Source organism: Abramis brama (assembly GCF_963993115.1).
Source record: "Abramis brama genome assembly, chromosome: 9".
NCBI lineage: Eukaryota > Metazoa > Chordata > Actinopteri > Cypriniformes > Leuciscidae > Abramis > Abramis brama.
This window is the reverse complement of record NC_139971.1, coordinates 1,670,001-1,687,346: the sequence shown is the minus strand read 5'-3', so window position 1 is coordinate 1,687,346 and position 17,346 is coordinate 1,670,001. Positions and strand designations below refer to the sequence as shown.

Below are 17,346 nucleotides of genomic sequence, written 5' to 3'. Positions count from 1 at the left end.
ATGAACATCAGACCCGCAAACACACACACATGAACATCAGACCCGCAAACACACACACACACATGAACATCAGACCCGCAAACACACACATGAACTCATCAGACCCGCAAACACACACACACATAAACATCAGACCCGCAAACACACACATGAACATCAGACCCGCAAACACACACACATGAACATCAGACCCCCAAACACACACACATGAACATCAGACCCGCAAACACACACACATGAACATCAGACCCGCAAACACACACACATGAACATCAGACCCGCACACACACACACATGAACATCAGACCCGCACACACAGACATATGAACATCAGACCATGTAAACACACACATGAACATCAGATGAACATCAGACCCGCAAACACACACATGAACATCAGATGAACATCAGACCCGCAAACAAACACACACATGAACTCATCAGACCCGCAAACACACACATGAACATCAGACCCGCAAACAAACACACACATGAACTCATCAGACCTGCAAACACACACACATGAACATCAGATGAACATCAGACCCGCAAACACACAAACATGAACATCAGACCCGCAAACACACACACATGAACATCAGACCCGCAAACACAAACATGAATGTCAGACCCGCAAACACACACACATGAACATCAGACCCGCAAACACACACACATGAACGTCAGACCCGCAAACACACACATGAACGTCAGACCCGCAAACACACAAACATGAACGTCAGACCCGCAAACACACACACACATGAACGTCAGACCCGCAAACACACACACATGAACGTCAGACCCGCAAACACACACACATGAACATCAGACCCGCAAACACACACACATGAACTCATCAGACCCGCAAACACACACATGAACATCAGATGAACATCAGACCCTCAAACACACACACATGAACATCAGACCCGCAAACATGAACATCAGACCCGCAAACACACACACATGAACATCAGACCCGCAAACACACACACACACACATGAACATCAGACCCGTAAACACACACATGAACATCAGACCCGCAAACACACACATGAACATCAGATGAACATCAGACCCGCAAACACACACACATGAACATCAGACCTGCAAACACACACACATGAACATCAGACCCGCAAACACACACATGAACATCAGACCCACACACATGAACATCAGGCCCGCAAACACACACATGAACATCAGACCCGCAAACACAAACATGAACATCAGACCCGCAAACACACACACATGAACATCAGACCCGCAAACACAAACATGAACGTCAGACCCGCAAACACACACACATGAACATCAGACCCGCAAACACACACACATGAACATCAGACCCGCACACACACACACATGAACATCAGACCCGCACACACAGACATATGAACATCAGACCATGTAAACACACACATGAACATCAGATGAACATCAGACCCGCAAACACACACATGAACATCAGATGAACATCAGACCCGCAAACAAACACACACATGAACTCATCAGACCCACAAACACACATGAACATCAGACCCGCAAACAAACACACACATGAACTCATCAGACCCGCAAACACACACACATGAACATCAGATGAACATCAGACCCGCAAACACACAAACATGAACATCAGACCCGCAAACACACACACATGAACATCAGACCCGCAAACACAAACATGAACGTCAGACCCGCAAACACACACACATGAACATCAGACCCGCAAACACACACACATGAACGTCAGACCCGCAAACACACACATGAACATCAGACCCGCAAACACACAAACATGAACGTCAGACCCGCAAACACACACATGAACATCAGACCCGCAAACACACACACATGAACATCAGACCCGCAAACACACACAGACTGAACCACAAGTATATACTGGTATCTGGACGTATCTTCTTGTCTACTAGTAAATAAACTGATCTTCTAGTGTGTTTTTGTCCCTCTTCCGGGTTAATGACGGGTCACTCGAGACTGTTGTGCTGAATCCACCCATACAGGCTTGACTAGAAGAGACTGTTAATTACACACTCTCTCCGGTAATGGAGGAAAACACCTTTCGCAACACAAAGATAAAGTTTCAATATCTTAAGAGACAACATGCCATTTACTCTCCGTCACGTCATTCATGTCACACACACACACACACACACACACACACACTTCCTCCTAGTTGTAAAGTTGAGGGATGGAAATAAAACCGGCTCAGTCTGTGAGCCCTAAAACACACTCACTTTACATCACAATCCGGACTGTTTTCATTGAATTATAACATTAAAAAAGTCAGAATTGTGATGTCAAAACAGTCTCAATTTTTTATATATATTTTTTTTTTATTTCTTAACCCATGGTGAAAACAAGCTTCTTATAGTGGCAGCAGTTTCCTCACTATAAATGAATGTACATTTATTTATAAATAAATCCACTTAATTCAACTTAAAAACAAGTTTATTGTTTTCATTTCAGGTCAAGTTGAATCTCAAACGATCTCAATAACATGACATTGGTTTAATTATTTTGATGAGTTAAAGTAATGGAAAAGCATATTCTGCCATGTTTATTATACTGTCTCGCATCATCTAAAGCTTTGTCCTAAACATGTCTAATTGCAGTACATGCTGCTTTTACTCTTTATTTACCATTTGAAACAATGAAGCAACATCAGAAAAGCAGCTGATATTCAGATCAACAGCATGATAGGATTACTGTCGCAACCGGTCAATAAACATGCCATTCATTTCAGGAAACTTACATTTCAGCTGAAAATTAGTTGGTTTGTTTGTACATTTATTTTCTGTCAATGAAGAAAGTTCCATAAGAAGCCAAAGATTCAAGATCTGCGTCACACTCGGCCAATCAGATCTGAGGATGTGTTCCTGCAAACCTCTTTTCCCACTAAAGTGTTGATTGATGCTATTAAAGTCAATGACAATTAAAAGCAGTAAAAACAGTCACATATAATCCTAAAAATTCTGATATAGAAAAGACAATAAAGAAAATAAATTTAAGGTCAAATGTTTGTTCAAAATAAATAAGGAAAATAATACTGTACATAAATAGAAGAAAAAGAAGAAATAAATACAACAACACACACACACACACACACACACACACACACACACACACACACACACATATATATATCTTGGTGCAGAAGAGAATATATGATGCTCCAGCAAAAGAGGAAAGAGTCTGTCTCCAGATACAAGCATTAATCGACAGGAATGAACACCTGGTTGAGTCAGACCCATAAACTTTATTTGTCAGAATCTCAAAGTCCCCAAACAATACATTCATATTTACATTTGGTGGAGAGGAACTGTACAGATACTGTATGCTGAAGAACATGATCACGCTCAAACAGGAGCCTGTGGAAAACACCGCAAACACACACACACACACACACACACACACGCTCTCTCAAACACACACACACGCACACACACACAGATATCTCCACAGGGACGGAGTGAAGTGTAAATGAATCTGACTGACTGCATTAATTCTCTCTCCTCTTTTACACATTTATTTTACTCTTTCCAACACTTTCAAAATCTCCCGATGTTTTATTCCACACACTCTTCCACACAGCTGTCAATCATAACTGATCTCGTATGAATCCCAATAAAAAACAGAATGTTACTTTAAAACTCAATGTTTACAGAATAATCTGTGTTCAATCCCTCAAAAACCTCCAGAAAATATTTGCACATCAAAGCCACACGTTAAAATGTATCAGTTTTACTGAACAGAAAAAGATTCATTCTCAGAACTACTTTTCTGATTCATTTCAGTCGAGTCGTTTGGTGTTTTGCTGATTTCACACACATCTACTGACATTTGACAACCAGTGTGATAATTCATCTAACGTTAGTGTTAACAGCTTAAAGAGTGCGCTGGTGATGTCTCTCATCATGAAAATCTGACTTTCTCCGTGTTTAAGTGCTATAACGTGAATAGTGAAACCCGGTAACTCTGTTCTGGTGAGTCTTTCTCTGCAAGCATGTTAAAAAGCTGATCAGATTTCGCTCCCCTTCTGACGTATGAAGAGGATCTTATTATAATATTACCACCTTATTATAATGTTCGCGAGCGACGACAAAGCCCAGTTCTAACGCAATGATGAAGATCCAGCAAAGCCTGAAGCTGTTCTGTGGTTGAGCTCAGACGAGCACTGAACACTATTGACCAGAACATGTCACCGCTGTCTTATAAAGACCTCAGGAACTGTGGACACTTGTGGAGAAGTGAAACATGATGATGAGATGATCAGTGTAACTCCACAACAACTACAGAAATGTCTCCACTAACATTCAGAAGCTCTTCCTGAGTCTCTCCGTAAGGCTGCACTCGCTCCTGGTGATTCTGGGATTCTGGATGAGGGAGATTGGCCTGTTCTGTTATTGCCGGAGTTTCTGAAGCTCGTGTAAAGACTCCGCCCTCTTCTGGACGGAGGCGGAGCTAAAGCTCATTTGCATTTAAAGGGACACACACAAAAACGGCGCGTTTTTGCTCACACCCAAAAAGGGGCAAATTTGACAAGCTCTAATAAATGATCTGGTATTTTAAGATGAAATTTCACAGACACATTCTGGGGACACCAGAGATTTATATTACATCTTGTGAAAAGGGGCCTAATAAAATTATGTCATCTTTAAAATAAATGTCACTTGGTTGATGTTGTATGTGATGATATTCATACATGTGTGAGGCTTAGATTGCATTGATTCCTGCAGGGAGTTAGTTATTATAATCAAATATTATAATATTATAATCAAATCTTCTGGGTCATGGACACATCTTTTCACTCTTTTACACACACATTGATCTTCTCTCTGAGTGTGTCAGTGTAATGACTCTCTCCTGAGTCCGTCTCCACACACACACACTGATGTTTTCCAGCAAAGACTCCTGGGAATAGAGATGAGCCGCTGCCATCAGGTTTGGTTGAATCATTACAGGACGATGAGGAAATACAGACGACGATTAACAACGAGCGTTCGGTTTCACATTTCAGTCGGATGGTGTAGGGATGCACTGATCCGGGTTCAGTGTCATGGAGAATTGAGTCTGGGAATAAATGTTGAAATGTAAAACTTGGATTTTCATGCAGATTTGCATCATTGTAATCTTTTAAAGGGATATTTCAGGCAAACATTTAAATATCGGTTACGCATCTTCATGGCATTTCAGACATTTATCTTGTGATGCATCTTGATATACCTTTTTTTTTTTTTGCCATTTAGTCCAATAGATTTGAGGTCATGCCATTTGGGGTCAGTACGATTTTTTTTTTTTTTTAAGACTTTTTTTTTTTTGAAAGACGTATATTTTTATTCAGCAAAGATGCATTAAATTGATCAAAAGTGACAGTAAAAGAAATTTGTATTTTTACACAATTTTTCTATTTCAAATAAATGCTGTTCTTTTCAACTTTCTATTTATCAAATATATAAACATAAACATAAACATGTTTGTTGAGCATCAAATCATCATATTAGAGTGATTTCTGAAGGATCATGTGACACTGAAGACTGGAGTAATGATGCTGAAAATACAGCTTTGATCACAGGAATAAATTACATTTTACTATATATTTGCATAGAAAACAGCTATTTTAAGTTGTAATAATATTTCACAATTTGTACTGTATTTTAATCAAATAAAAGCAGCCTTGCTGAACAGAAGAGACTTTCAGAAACATTAAAAATCGCACTGACCCCAAACACTTGAGCAGATGTATATATATATATGTATATACTGTATATGTTAGAGACAAAATTCACTTGTAGCAGATGCAAGATTAGGATTATGATACGTTTTGGGTACTTAATAATGACATTAATGAGAGTCAATGATGACAATTCTCAGTTTTAGGGGTGAACCGTCCCTTTAAGGACAGAAATATCACAAAAAGTGTCGAGAGGAAAAGATAAAGAAAACAAAAGTGTTTGTTGTATCACTGAAGACACAGCAGCACAAGGAATGAATATAATCCAATCACACAAGCTTTTCATCCGTACCACTATCGCTCGAGTATCGTGGATTAACAGAGAGACACTGAGAGGAAAACAACAACAAGGCAAAAGAAACTGCAGATGAAGAAACCAGAGGTCATAGGAAAGGTCAGGGCAGATCTGCGATCTGATTGGTTGAACAGCTCTAAACGGTTTCCATGGCAAACAGTCTTCCAATCAGAGTATCAGTTTATATGAGCATCACACACACACATCAGCAATAGTATTATTTTTTTCTCCATAATAAATTACAGCCACAAAACATTCATTGAGAGCAGAAGGTCAGCTTGACATTCTCAACTTGTTTTCTTTTTTTTAAACCATGCATTTACAGTATAAGGCATTAAAGCAACAGAGTCAACGACAGCATACAGTGACTTTCCATATCAATGACGCTCGAACACACCAACTAAAGAAGAAGCTATTCTTAAAGCAAAAGGCAAAATTTGGTGGACATTTGAGACGGCAGAATGGGACGAGTCAAACCAATCGATCTCTGCGACGTCGTTGTACCTTATCGATCGGCGGATGGACGAATGAAATAGATTTTCTGAGGTAGACAATACAGGCATATTTCATTCTCACCCTAAACTCTGCTTTAGTATAAAGTGACTCGTTTTGAATCTTTAAATTAAAAGGTCAGTTTTCATGCTTCAGAAACACTCTCTCTCTCTCTCTCTCACACACACACACACACACACACACACACAAACCTACTGCAGGCAGTAAATCTAGTGTACTACTTTATATCTGCATAGCGGCCCGGTCCAAGTACACTTAAATGGCACCATCCATCTCTCCTCCTCCACAGTTCTGTTATTACCCATTTTAAGGGACTGAATGAACTCTCATCACTCTTCACATCTGTGGGTCTCATGGAAATGTCCGAATGCTCTATTTCAGTAATATCTGAAAATGTTCATGTTCAACGACTGATATTCCACCAAACCCAGCTGACTTTGTATGTTGAGACCACAATACCGTCACAGAAAGTCTAGACGAGGAGGTTCAGGTTCATAAACGCATGATTCAGTGTGTGTTCACGTCCAGATATCCACATTATTCCTGATCTCACATGATCTCACTGCGCTGTGAATTATGGGTGACTCTTCCGGTTTGGGGAACTTCCATTCAGAAAGACTGAAACGAATCATTTAAAAAATCATAAGGTTGCAAATAAAGCTGATCCGTCAGTTTGACTGGACGAGCTGGCCATTTTCCAGGTTTTAACGTTACACTTGGTATTTTAACGTGACATGTTATAACATGAATATCAACGGCAGGAGCTCTGTTCAGTCGCTGCTTTCTTTTCCTCGGGATTATTTTCTTTTTTCCCTTTGCAATCCGCTGTAAAAGTATGAAACATGACAACACGTACTGCACATCTGTGGTCTGTTCTCCCCATTTAATTTACGATATATCCCATTAATAATTCACTGGAATGCACGAAGAATCTCTCGTTATTCTCCTCAAATCCTCACGTCTCTTTTCGTGTTTGTTTTCACAGGAAAATATTTGAGCAATTTTTTTGGCCATTTTGTGTATATTTTGTATAAAATGGCCTTTTATGTACAGTATATTACATAAAATTAAATTTTATGTATATTAGCCTATATATAAATACAAATAACCTCGCTTTTGGGGTTACTCGTGGTCTGTTGAAAGTACCTTATTGATGCTTTTACACTTTATTAAATGTCCTTTTAATGTTCGATGTTAGAATAATGCGAGTAGAATAATGTCATCTCATTGTACCCAGTTTTTAAAAAACGTATTATTGCGTTCATAAAGCGAGTCTTTCACTGATTGTTTACAGCATAACACAAGTAACACCCATAATTCACGCAGGAATAAGGTGGATATGAACGGCGACCTTTCAAAGTTCCAGAAAGCCAATGATTCCCGTCTTCAGAGAATCGGTACGATAAACATCCAAATGTGAAAGTTTCACGATGGCGTTGAAGCTTCTGTAAAGTGTGGGTGCAGGTCTAAGACTAAAGATCCACGAATGTGAGCAAAACGAGAGTCACGAAGAAGTTTTTCCTCCATACGGTCGATCTCGTGTGAGATAACTGGGATTCTCCGTGTTTGCCTTCGGGATCTCAGTAGCACTTTAGTTCGCTGACGGTCTTGCAAACGCTGAAGACGTTCATCAACGTCTGCTTGATCTATGTGGAGATCTATAGATCTGTCGGATCCACTATAGAGTCCGGATGGCCACAGGGTAAAGCAGAGACATGTGTTCGGCTCCTTTGATGGGAAGTTTCCGGCTGGAGTAGAAGTGGATGATCTCGGGAACGCTGTCGAACACACAACTGTTCTGACCCAACACGTACTTGTTGTCTTTGGTCCGGGACAGCTTCATGTGCATGAACCCTTGACTGCTCCTGTGAGGAACGAGACAGAAGAAGAGGCTTACTGACATGGGACATTTCATTTAATATTCAACAATATTATTGATCTCCGGCATTGACTCCATTATATGAGAACTGAACTGAGCTGGACGACGACATCACACTTTTCTCCAGAGCGCTGTATAATATAAAGTTTATATATATATATATAAATATGAAGACTTCAGATGCAAAAGCCTCTAAGTGCCATCTGAAATTTCCTTCTAGAATGATCATTTTAATCAAGCTTATATGTTTATGTTCAGTTATTTCACTTTAATGGCAATGAAAATGACCTATTAATTGCCATTAAAATGATATTACTGAACTTAAATATGCGAGCTTGATAAAAATACTCATTTTAGAAGAAAATTTCAGATGGCACTTATTATATATATATATAAATGAACTAAATGAATAACTTTTTTACAACAAAAATGAAACATCACTGAACTTATTTTAGCTGGACTGTGACGCTATTTTCTCCTGTTATCTCTGTGAAGCTGCTTTGAAACACTCTGTGTTGTAAAAAGCACTTTAGAAATACAGGTGACTTGACTTGATTGAAAGATAATAAAGGAGGAGAGCCAGAGAGATTGAAAAAGAGAGCGAGAGAGAGAGAGAGACAGACAGACAGAGAGAGAGAGAGAGAGAGCGAGAGAGAGAGAGAGAGAGAGAGAGAGACAGACAGACAGAGAGACAGAGAGAGAGAGAGAGAGAGAGAGAGAGAGAGAGAGAGAGAGAGAGAGAGAGAGAGAGCAGAGAGAGAGAGAGAGAGAGAGCGAGAGAGAGAGAGAGAGAGGTTAATGGGAAGAGGGGAAGAGAACAACATGTGATTAGTTGTCAGACTCATTGGTAAACGCGTCACGTGTGTCGGTGAGATGTTGGACTGGAGACCCGCGAGCTTTAATGAACGCGAGAGCCTTTTAAAGTCTGGCAGGATCACAGCGACTCTGAACACAAAGCTGATAAAAGAGAGAACCGTCACACCGGTCTGACATATGCTGAGCTGTGGATGTAATGCTGTTTATTAGTAATACTGAATGTTACTCGTCCTTAAAGGATTAGTTCACTTTCAAAAAAATGTTGCTGATAATTTACTCACCCCGATGTCATCCAAGATATCCATTTCTTTCTTTCTTCAGTCGAAAAGAAATTTAGGTTTTTGAGGAAAACATTCCAGGATTTTTCTACACAGAATGGACTTCAATGGCAACCAACTATACCAATGTTCAAAGAAGGTTCAAATGTCCGTCTCAATGCAGCTTCACAGTCTCGACACGATCCCAGTCGAGAAATAAGGGTCTTATCTAGCGAAACGACCCGCCATTTTCAAAAAAAAAATTTATTCTATACTTTTTAACCACAAATGCTCATCTTGTACCATCTCTGAGATGCGCCACGCATGATGTCATCACGTTGGAAAGGTCACGCGTCACGTCATCTATCTCAGTTATTTGTCTGTGTTCTCCGGTTCAGAAAGTTAGGGAAGGGCGAATAGTGTCATCTCATTTTCTCCTCCAACTTCAAAATCATCCGACATCTTTGTTTTAATTTATTATTATTATTATTATTGTTATTATTATATTTCCAACGTGATGACGTAATATGTGGCGCATCTCAGAGATGGTACAAGATGGGCATTTGTGGTTAAAAAGTATAGAATAATTTTTTTTTTAATTTTAGAAAATGGCGGGTCGTTTCGCTGGATAAGACCCTTATTTCTCGACTGGGATCGTGTCGAGACTGTGAAACTGCATTGAATCGGACATTTGAACCTTCTTTGAACATTATTATTGGTTGCCATTGAAGTCCATTCTGTGTAGAAAAATCCTGGAATGTTTTCCTCAAAAACCTCAATTTCTTTTCGACTGAAGAAAGAAAGACATGGATATCTTATGCTGGGTACACACCAAAAGATTTTTTACATCTTATAAGACTTTCAAAATGTGATAGACCACAAACAAACACGTTTTGCTCCTATAGTGTGCCTGAAAAAGATAAAATAAATTAAAATAAAATAAATAAGTCCTGTATATAACTTCTGAATTTTAATAAATTGAATCAAATTAATCGTAATTATATTTTGCATTATTATATATTTTTGCATTGCTCTTATGACAGTATTTAACCTGTGTAATTAAAAACACGGAGGAAAAGCATTCAGCTGTACTGTGAACATCAGTCAAGGTTATCCGTAGAAGAGAGGAAGACAAACTGAGGGATTTAGCAGACGCTCTTCATCTAATAACACTCGCATCTCATTAACTGGCATCAGTGACCCTGAAGTCTGTGTCTCGAAGCCTAACTCTCATTACTGGAGAGAGAAACAGTCCAGTCCGTCTTAAACGAGGCCGGTCCACGTCTCACTTATCACTTAATTACATTTGTAACGGCTGTGATCTCGCTGTGAGCCGGCCGATGAAAAGTGGAAGATAACGTGGCGATGCTAAATGCCTAAACGTGATGTTAAATACAGCCTGAAGATTCACTGCACGAGTTTCTCATTCTCCACGGAAGCTCGAGCAAGGGATTGTGGGATTGGCAAGCTGTGAGATCATCAAAAAAGTTAAGAACTTTATGCAAATGAGAGGCAAGGCCTGATGGTTCACCAGGAAGCAAGAATATCCTTCAATCAGAGCAATTATCTTTGCCATCATTAAATATAAATCATCTCCTCCACTCCTCTGATTGGCTGCCTGTCATTACCCAACTCTTCATCATCATTAGGAGAGATAAGGAACACTGGGACCCCTGAGAGCAGATACACACATACACACATACACACACACACACACACACACACACACAAACAGGCACTAAAAGCATCTAAAAAGCCCATCAATCCCTCATCACTCCTGAGAAAACATTACTATTCACTTCCTTTTCTCTTCCTCTTAACCCTCTGTTTTTGTTTTGTTTTTTGTCAATGAAATGAATATACTATATTTTAGTGTGATATTGATGTTTTTTATGTGATATTTTGTATTTTTAGGGGATTTTTTTATACTAAATTATATTTACGATGTATTTATAATCACTTTTTGAGCATAGACCTGAAAAATTAATTTCCAGCTTAAACTGAGGTAAATCTTGAATGCTTTAGAGCAGTGGTTCTCAAAGTGTGACAGGTGACAGGTGACAGGTGGGGCAGGTGAAATTTTCCTTTTTATGCCTTTATATCTTTATCCAGACATCCCAACTGTCCTGGAAGTTCCGGGAGTCTCCCACATATTGATAGCGGCTCTTTGAGGCCCGCAAATGAGATCCAATCTCCCGGAATCGTGCACTAGAGAGTGACTGCGCGCGCATGTGTGTGTGTGTGTTTGTGTGACTATAAAGGCATATTAATATTAGCGGAACAAACTTTCGCGCCCATAGATATATGTGTAGCTATATCTATGTTTTGCGCCGATGGGTAGCAGGCTAGTGTGGGCAATAAATAAATAAAGCCACTAATGCAGGGATAAATAGACATGTCTTGCCAAATGGATTTATCTTCTTTTCTTTTAAAAAAGTTAACTTAAAAAAGTAACAGAATTTTACGTATATTGTTATGAAAAATGCACAAAAATACTATTTTAAATTTTATATGAAATTTATATTTTCAAAATCACATTTTACTCTACAACTGTAAGAAACCAAGTTGTGTTCCAAATTTGAGGTTGACATCTCAGTAAATGATCTTTCAGTGAGAGTGTGTTCTAGCCTGGGAAAACCCAGACAACTTCCGCAAATTTAGATTTGCTCTGCAAGTAGTCTGGCAGAGAGCTCATTCAAACCCATTTCTAATCCGTCGAAATCGCAGCACCAATCAGAAACGTTGAGGCGGGCTTTACACGATGACGATCGCTCTGATTGGTTTTAGGTCTATCCAATTGCACCCAGAGGCATTTGAGCGACGTCCGTTGGTGAAGCGCACCAACTTTTAAATGCATTATTATATTCAAATTGCAAACACATGAGGACAGTCTCCATGAAAGACCCACTGGCAGATGAACGTGCTACTACATTTCTCTCCGAAACGGTAGGAAATTAAATTAGATTTAATAGAGGATTTTAACTGTGACACGATGATTGACAGGGCAGTTTAAGTGACAGGATGCACACGACAGATCCGTCCAATAAAGATCACGAAGTAGTATGTCCCAAAGCTCGCCTACTTTTTTGCTACACATTCAAAAGTAAATACCTTTTCTTTACAAAAAGAGTACATGCTTTTATGGCGTAGTCTAACTTAGGCGAATTGGGACGCAGCATATGGCTTTACACGATGACGATCGCTCTGATTGGTTTTAGGTCTATCCAATTGCGCCCAGAGGCATTTGAGCGACGTCCGTTGGTGACGCCCCTTTGGAAATGAGTTATTAATGAAGCTTTGCCAGACCATAACTCAGTTACTACTGAGAATGGTCTGGTTTTAACCAGGCTAAGTGTGTTCGGCTGCAGTACCAAACGCTTCCACTAGAGGAAATTAATTTTTTACCGCGAGGAGCTCAAGTGTGACTGTTTTTTTCAGGACCATTTAATAACCTGTTTTAATATTTGTGTTCACACAGCCAGTCTTAAAACCTTTACTAAGTTTCGTATCATTCCAATGAAGTAAAAAATTCTAAAAATAACTAAACTTTTCGGTCTGAAATGACTGACGAGCACCAGAGGGTTTTGATTTTGCTCTTATTATAATCATATGAAACATGATGAATTAGATGAATAGCATCTAAAAGCCCATCAATCCCTCATCCGTCCTGAGGAGACGTCTGGAAAACATTCCTATTCTCTTCCTCTTAAGGATTTGATTTTCTCTTATCATACGAGCGACAGGAACAAAGCAAGATCACGGGCGTAAACGTGCGGATAAAGAGAGTCTTTCAGGCGTTATAGAAGACGTTAATCATTCCTTTGCTTTTAATCCGAGGATTCATTTCGCTTTATAGATCTGAAAGGTTCACTGCGGCTCATGATACGATTCACGGTTCTGTGTGTGTGTGTGTGTGTGTGTGAATATATTGTTAGCGTTCGGCTCATTAACAGCATACGTGTCACTCGCCGGACCGTGAGATTACACTTTTCAGTTGTTCTTTACTGCTTGAAATCCATCTTTAAAAAGCCTGTTCTGGGTTCAATACAAGTTAGGAACTATTAACATGCAGTCGAAAACCACAGAAAATGATTCTGGCGTCAGTTTAAGAAATAAACACGTGTGTGTGTTTACATTCATGCACTTTCAATATATATATATATATGTGTGTGTGTGTGTGTGTGTGTGTGTACTGTGTAAATATATACATGCATGTGTGTGTATTTATATATACAAAATAATTATATATACACATATATATTATGTGTAAACAAACTTGTATTTTTAATTTGATTAATAGTGATTAATCATTGCCCAGCACTGAATATATATATATATATATGTATGTATGTATATATAATATATATTGCATATTACTTGCATTTCATCCAGAACATTTCTTTGAAATACAGCCTTCATTAACATACAGAGCTAAAGCTGCGATGTTCATTAAAGCTGAGCAGATTGATGTGATAGGAAGGAACTGTGGACGCTGATAACCTGTTTTACTGTACATGAGATGAGCAGAAACTGCAGATGAGAGCTGGGTTTATAATGTGTGTTTAAATTACAGGCCCAAAGAGTGCATTTGGTTCTCCATTCCCTCGCCGGCTCGCGGTCCTGCCGAAGATGCACATTAGTGCACCGCTAATTCATAAACTTTTACTCTCCCTCCATTCAGAGGAGATTTATATCTCTCCCTTCAGCCATTCTCTGTCTTTCTCCGTCCATAAAGCCGGTCACCGCTAGAGCCTCTTTACCTTTTAAGATCTTTATGAGACTGGATTCATATCACTTATGCTCTGAGCCACAAATATGATTAGACCATCGCTCTGAGCTGCACACCTAGACAGCATTTTAAAGTGCTTCTATTATGCTAAAGAGTCCTACTTGTTTCGCAGGTCTCCTACAACAGATTCACATTCATCCAAGGTCAAAAACACTTCAATGTCCTCATAATCTGCACTGCAGCATCAGCTCTTTTCTCTCAGTGTCTGAAACGCTTCCATCGAGGATTCAGTCTCTCTAAGCCCCGCCTCTCTGAGAGCTGCTCTGCTGTGATTGGTCAGAAAGCAAACGCTCATTATCATATCTGAATCTCAGCTCTTGATCACAGTGATGCGAACAGTGACGATGGCGTGGGTTTCACCGTATCAATCTCATCAAAGTGGATTTGCTTTGTCAGCAGAAAACAGCGTCTTCTCGACACGAACAACACGAACCAAACTCTTCCAGTCTCAGATAAACTACAGTGTTTGAGGGCGGAGCTAAGAGACACTGCTCAGCCAATCAGGGCCACAGGCTGGCATTATGCAAATGAGTTACAAACCTACAGCAGGAGTGAGACTGAATTACTGACGACTCATTTCCGTTCAGAATCACTTCTTTCTTTCGGGAGACAAAAACTCATTTATCTGCACTCTGATCTGTGAAACTTTGCAGAGCTTTTACATTCACAAACACACATGAAATATAATATCTGAAAAAACATAAGATGCACTTTAAAGCATCATTCATCATTTGAAGCCAGTTTAAATCAAGTCAAATATATAATATTTCTAAAATGCCCATATATGTGTGTGTGGTTTTGTTCATACTGCCTTATTAGCTATTAGAAGATGAACAGATGAAGCAAATGTTTAATAAAACAATCAGAGAAGGTTTCCTCATAAACTAGTTCAGATCCTCATCAGTATTGCAGGAGCGTTTGATAGTGTGCATTAATATTTCATCAGACGCAGACATGATCGTTTGCATGTACGAGTCTCTGTGGACGGAGTGTGTGTGTGTGTGTGTGTGTGTGTGTGTGTGAAGTCTCGGGTCTCTACATGCTGTCAGGTCTGGCTTAGTACAACACCAGTGAGGGAATCACGACACACACACACACACACACACACACACACTGGGGATAAAGACGCTCCAGGGTCAGCTCTACCGACAGCTGATGTTGAGCTGTGTGTCCTCAGGCTTTACGATGATGTTTACAGTAGTTTCATCACTGACTCGTTACAGCTCAATAACACACTTCTGCATTACACACGTTCATCTAACGCACAGATAAACAATAATCAGAGTTGTGCAACATTTAGTACTCATGTAATGCTTTTTAAATTCCAGCTACATTTTAGTTGAATTAATCAATTCATTTATTTTATTCATTAATACATTCATATTTATTTATATATTATTTGTTTATTGTATTAATTTATTCATTAGTTTTATTTAATCATTCATTTATGTATTTGTTCATTCATCCATCATTCATTCATTCATATTTATTAATTTATTCATTCATTCATTCTTAAGTTTGTATTCATTTGTTTAATCATTTTATTTATTTATTCATTCAAATTAATCACTTAATTAAATGTATTCATTCATATTCATATAGTTTTTTATTCTTTCATTAATATATTTATTCAATTATTCATTCATATTTATTTATTCATTTGTTAAATCGTTAAATTTATTTATTTATTCATTCATTCATTATTCATATACTTATTCATTCATTTATATTAATTCATTTATTTATTCAATGTATACAGTAAAAAACGTTGGGTTACACATATTGGGTCAATATGTTGGGTTATTTTTAACCCAACATTTTTAAGTGAGTATATATTCATTATTCATATAGTTATTTATTCATTCAATCATTAATGCATATTAATTAATTAATTTATTTAATGTATTCATTCATTATTCATACAGTTATTTATTTATTCATTTATAGATAAAGCTGGAAGAAATGCTGGTTGAATCTCAATTAAATTTTCTTTGAATTGATACGACCACTCTAAAGGTCAAGGGTCACTTCAGGCTCACACTGGCTGTGTTAAATGTCAGATCGGAGCGGCGTGTGTGTGTGTGTGTGTGTGTGTGAGAGAGAGTGTTTTTGTTTATATTACATTGTGGGAACCAAATGGCCCCACAAGGATAGTAAAACCTGAGATCACCTCCATTGTGGGAACCAGCCAGCGGTCCATGAGGGAAATGGGTTAATAAACATACTAAATGATATTTTTTTGAAAATGTAAAAATGCAGAAAGTTTTCTGTGATGGGTAGGTTTAGGGGTAGGGTTAGTGTAAGGGGACAGAATATACAGTTTGGACTGTATAAAAACCATTACGTCTATGGAGAGTCCCCATAAAGATATGTGCGCCTGTTTGAGTGTGTGTGTGTGTGTGTCTCTTACTTGAGCGAGAGGGAGAAGTCGTTCTTACTGGTCTCGCTGTGTGTGTGTGTGTGTGTGTGTGTGTGTGTGTGTGTTTGTCTGTGTGTGTGTGTGTGTGTCTCTTACTTGAGCGAGAGGGAGAAGTCGTTCTTACTGGTCTCGCTGTGTGTGTGTGTGTGTGTGTGTGTGTGTGTGTGTGTGTGTTTGTCTGTGTGTGTGTGTGTGTGTCTCTTACTTGAGCGAGAGGGAGAAGTCGTTCTTACTGGTCTCGCTGTGTGTGTGTGTGTGTGTGTGTCTGTGTGTGTGTGTGTGTGTGTCTCTTACTTGAGCGAGAGGGAGAAGTCGTTCTTACTGGTCTCGCTGTTCCTCACCAGGTAACTGGCCTCTTTACACAGCCTGAGCAGAGACTCGGCGTCGGTCCGGCTGATCGCTCCGTGAAACCAGCTGTGAACGAGACGTGTGTGTGAGAGACACATCATCACACTCATAAACTCATAACCGTGATGTTCCTGATATCCTCACATCTGGCTCTCGAGCGGCAGCTCAGGGTCGATGCGCTCGCCCAGGCCCGGGTCCACAGAGCTCATCTTACTGGCCTGGCGCTGCAGCGGACGGCACTTCAGGTCTTTACTGGGAGACATCC

General features: G+C 39.2%; 1 protein-coding gene across 3 annotated transcripts in view; it reads right to left on the bottom strand.

Annotated features, from left to right (window-relative positions):
- Positions 1–5,352: 5,352 nt before the first annotated feature.
- The window catches only part of shf (Src homology 2 domain containing F), a 138,254-nt gene continuing 126,260 nt past the window's right edge, over positions 5,353–17,346 (bottom strand). Inside the window, exons 5-7 of one of the 3 annotated variants that reach the window (XM_084125178.1) lie at positions 17,226–17,346; positions 17,028–17,147; positions 5,353–8,438 (exon numbers count right to left, since the gene is read on the bottom strand). The exon at positions 17,226–17,346 is cut by the window's right edge and continues 27 nt beyond it. In XM_084125178.1, the coding sequence (XP_083981304.1) occupies positions 8,252–8,438; positions 17,028–17,147; positions 17,226–17,346 (428 nt within the window). In that variant the 3' untranslated portion in view covers positions 5,353–8,251. The remainder of the gene's footprint in view (positions 8,439–17,027; positions 17,148–17,225) is intronic. The other 2 variants (XM_084125179.1, XM_084125177.1) reach the window with 2 other exon arrangements.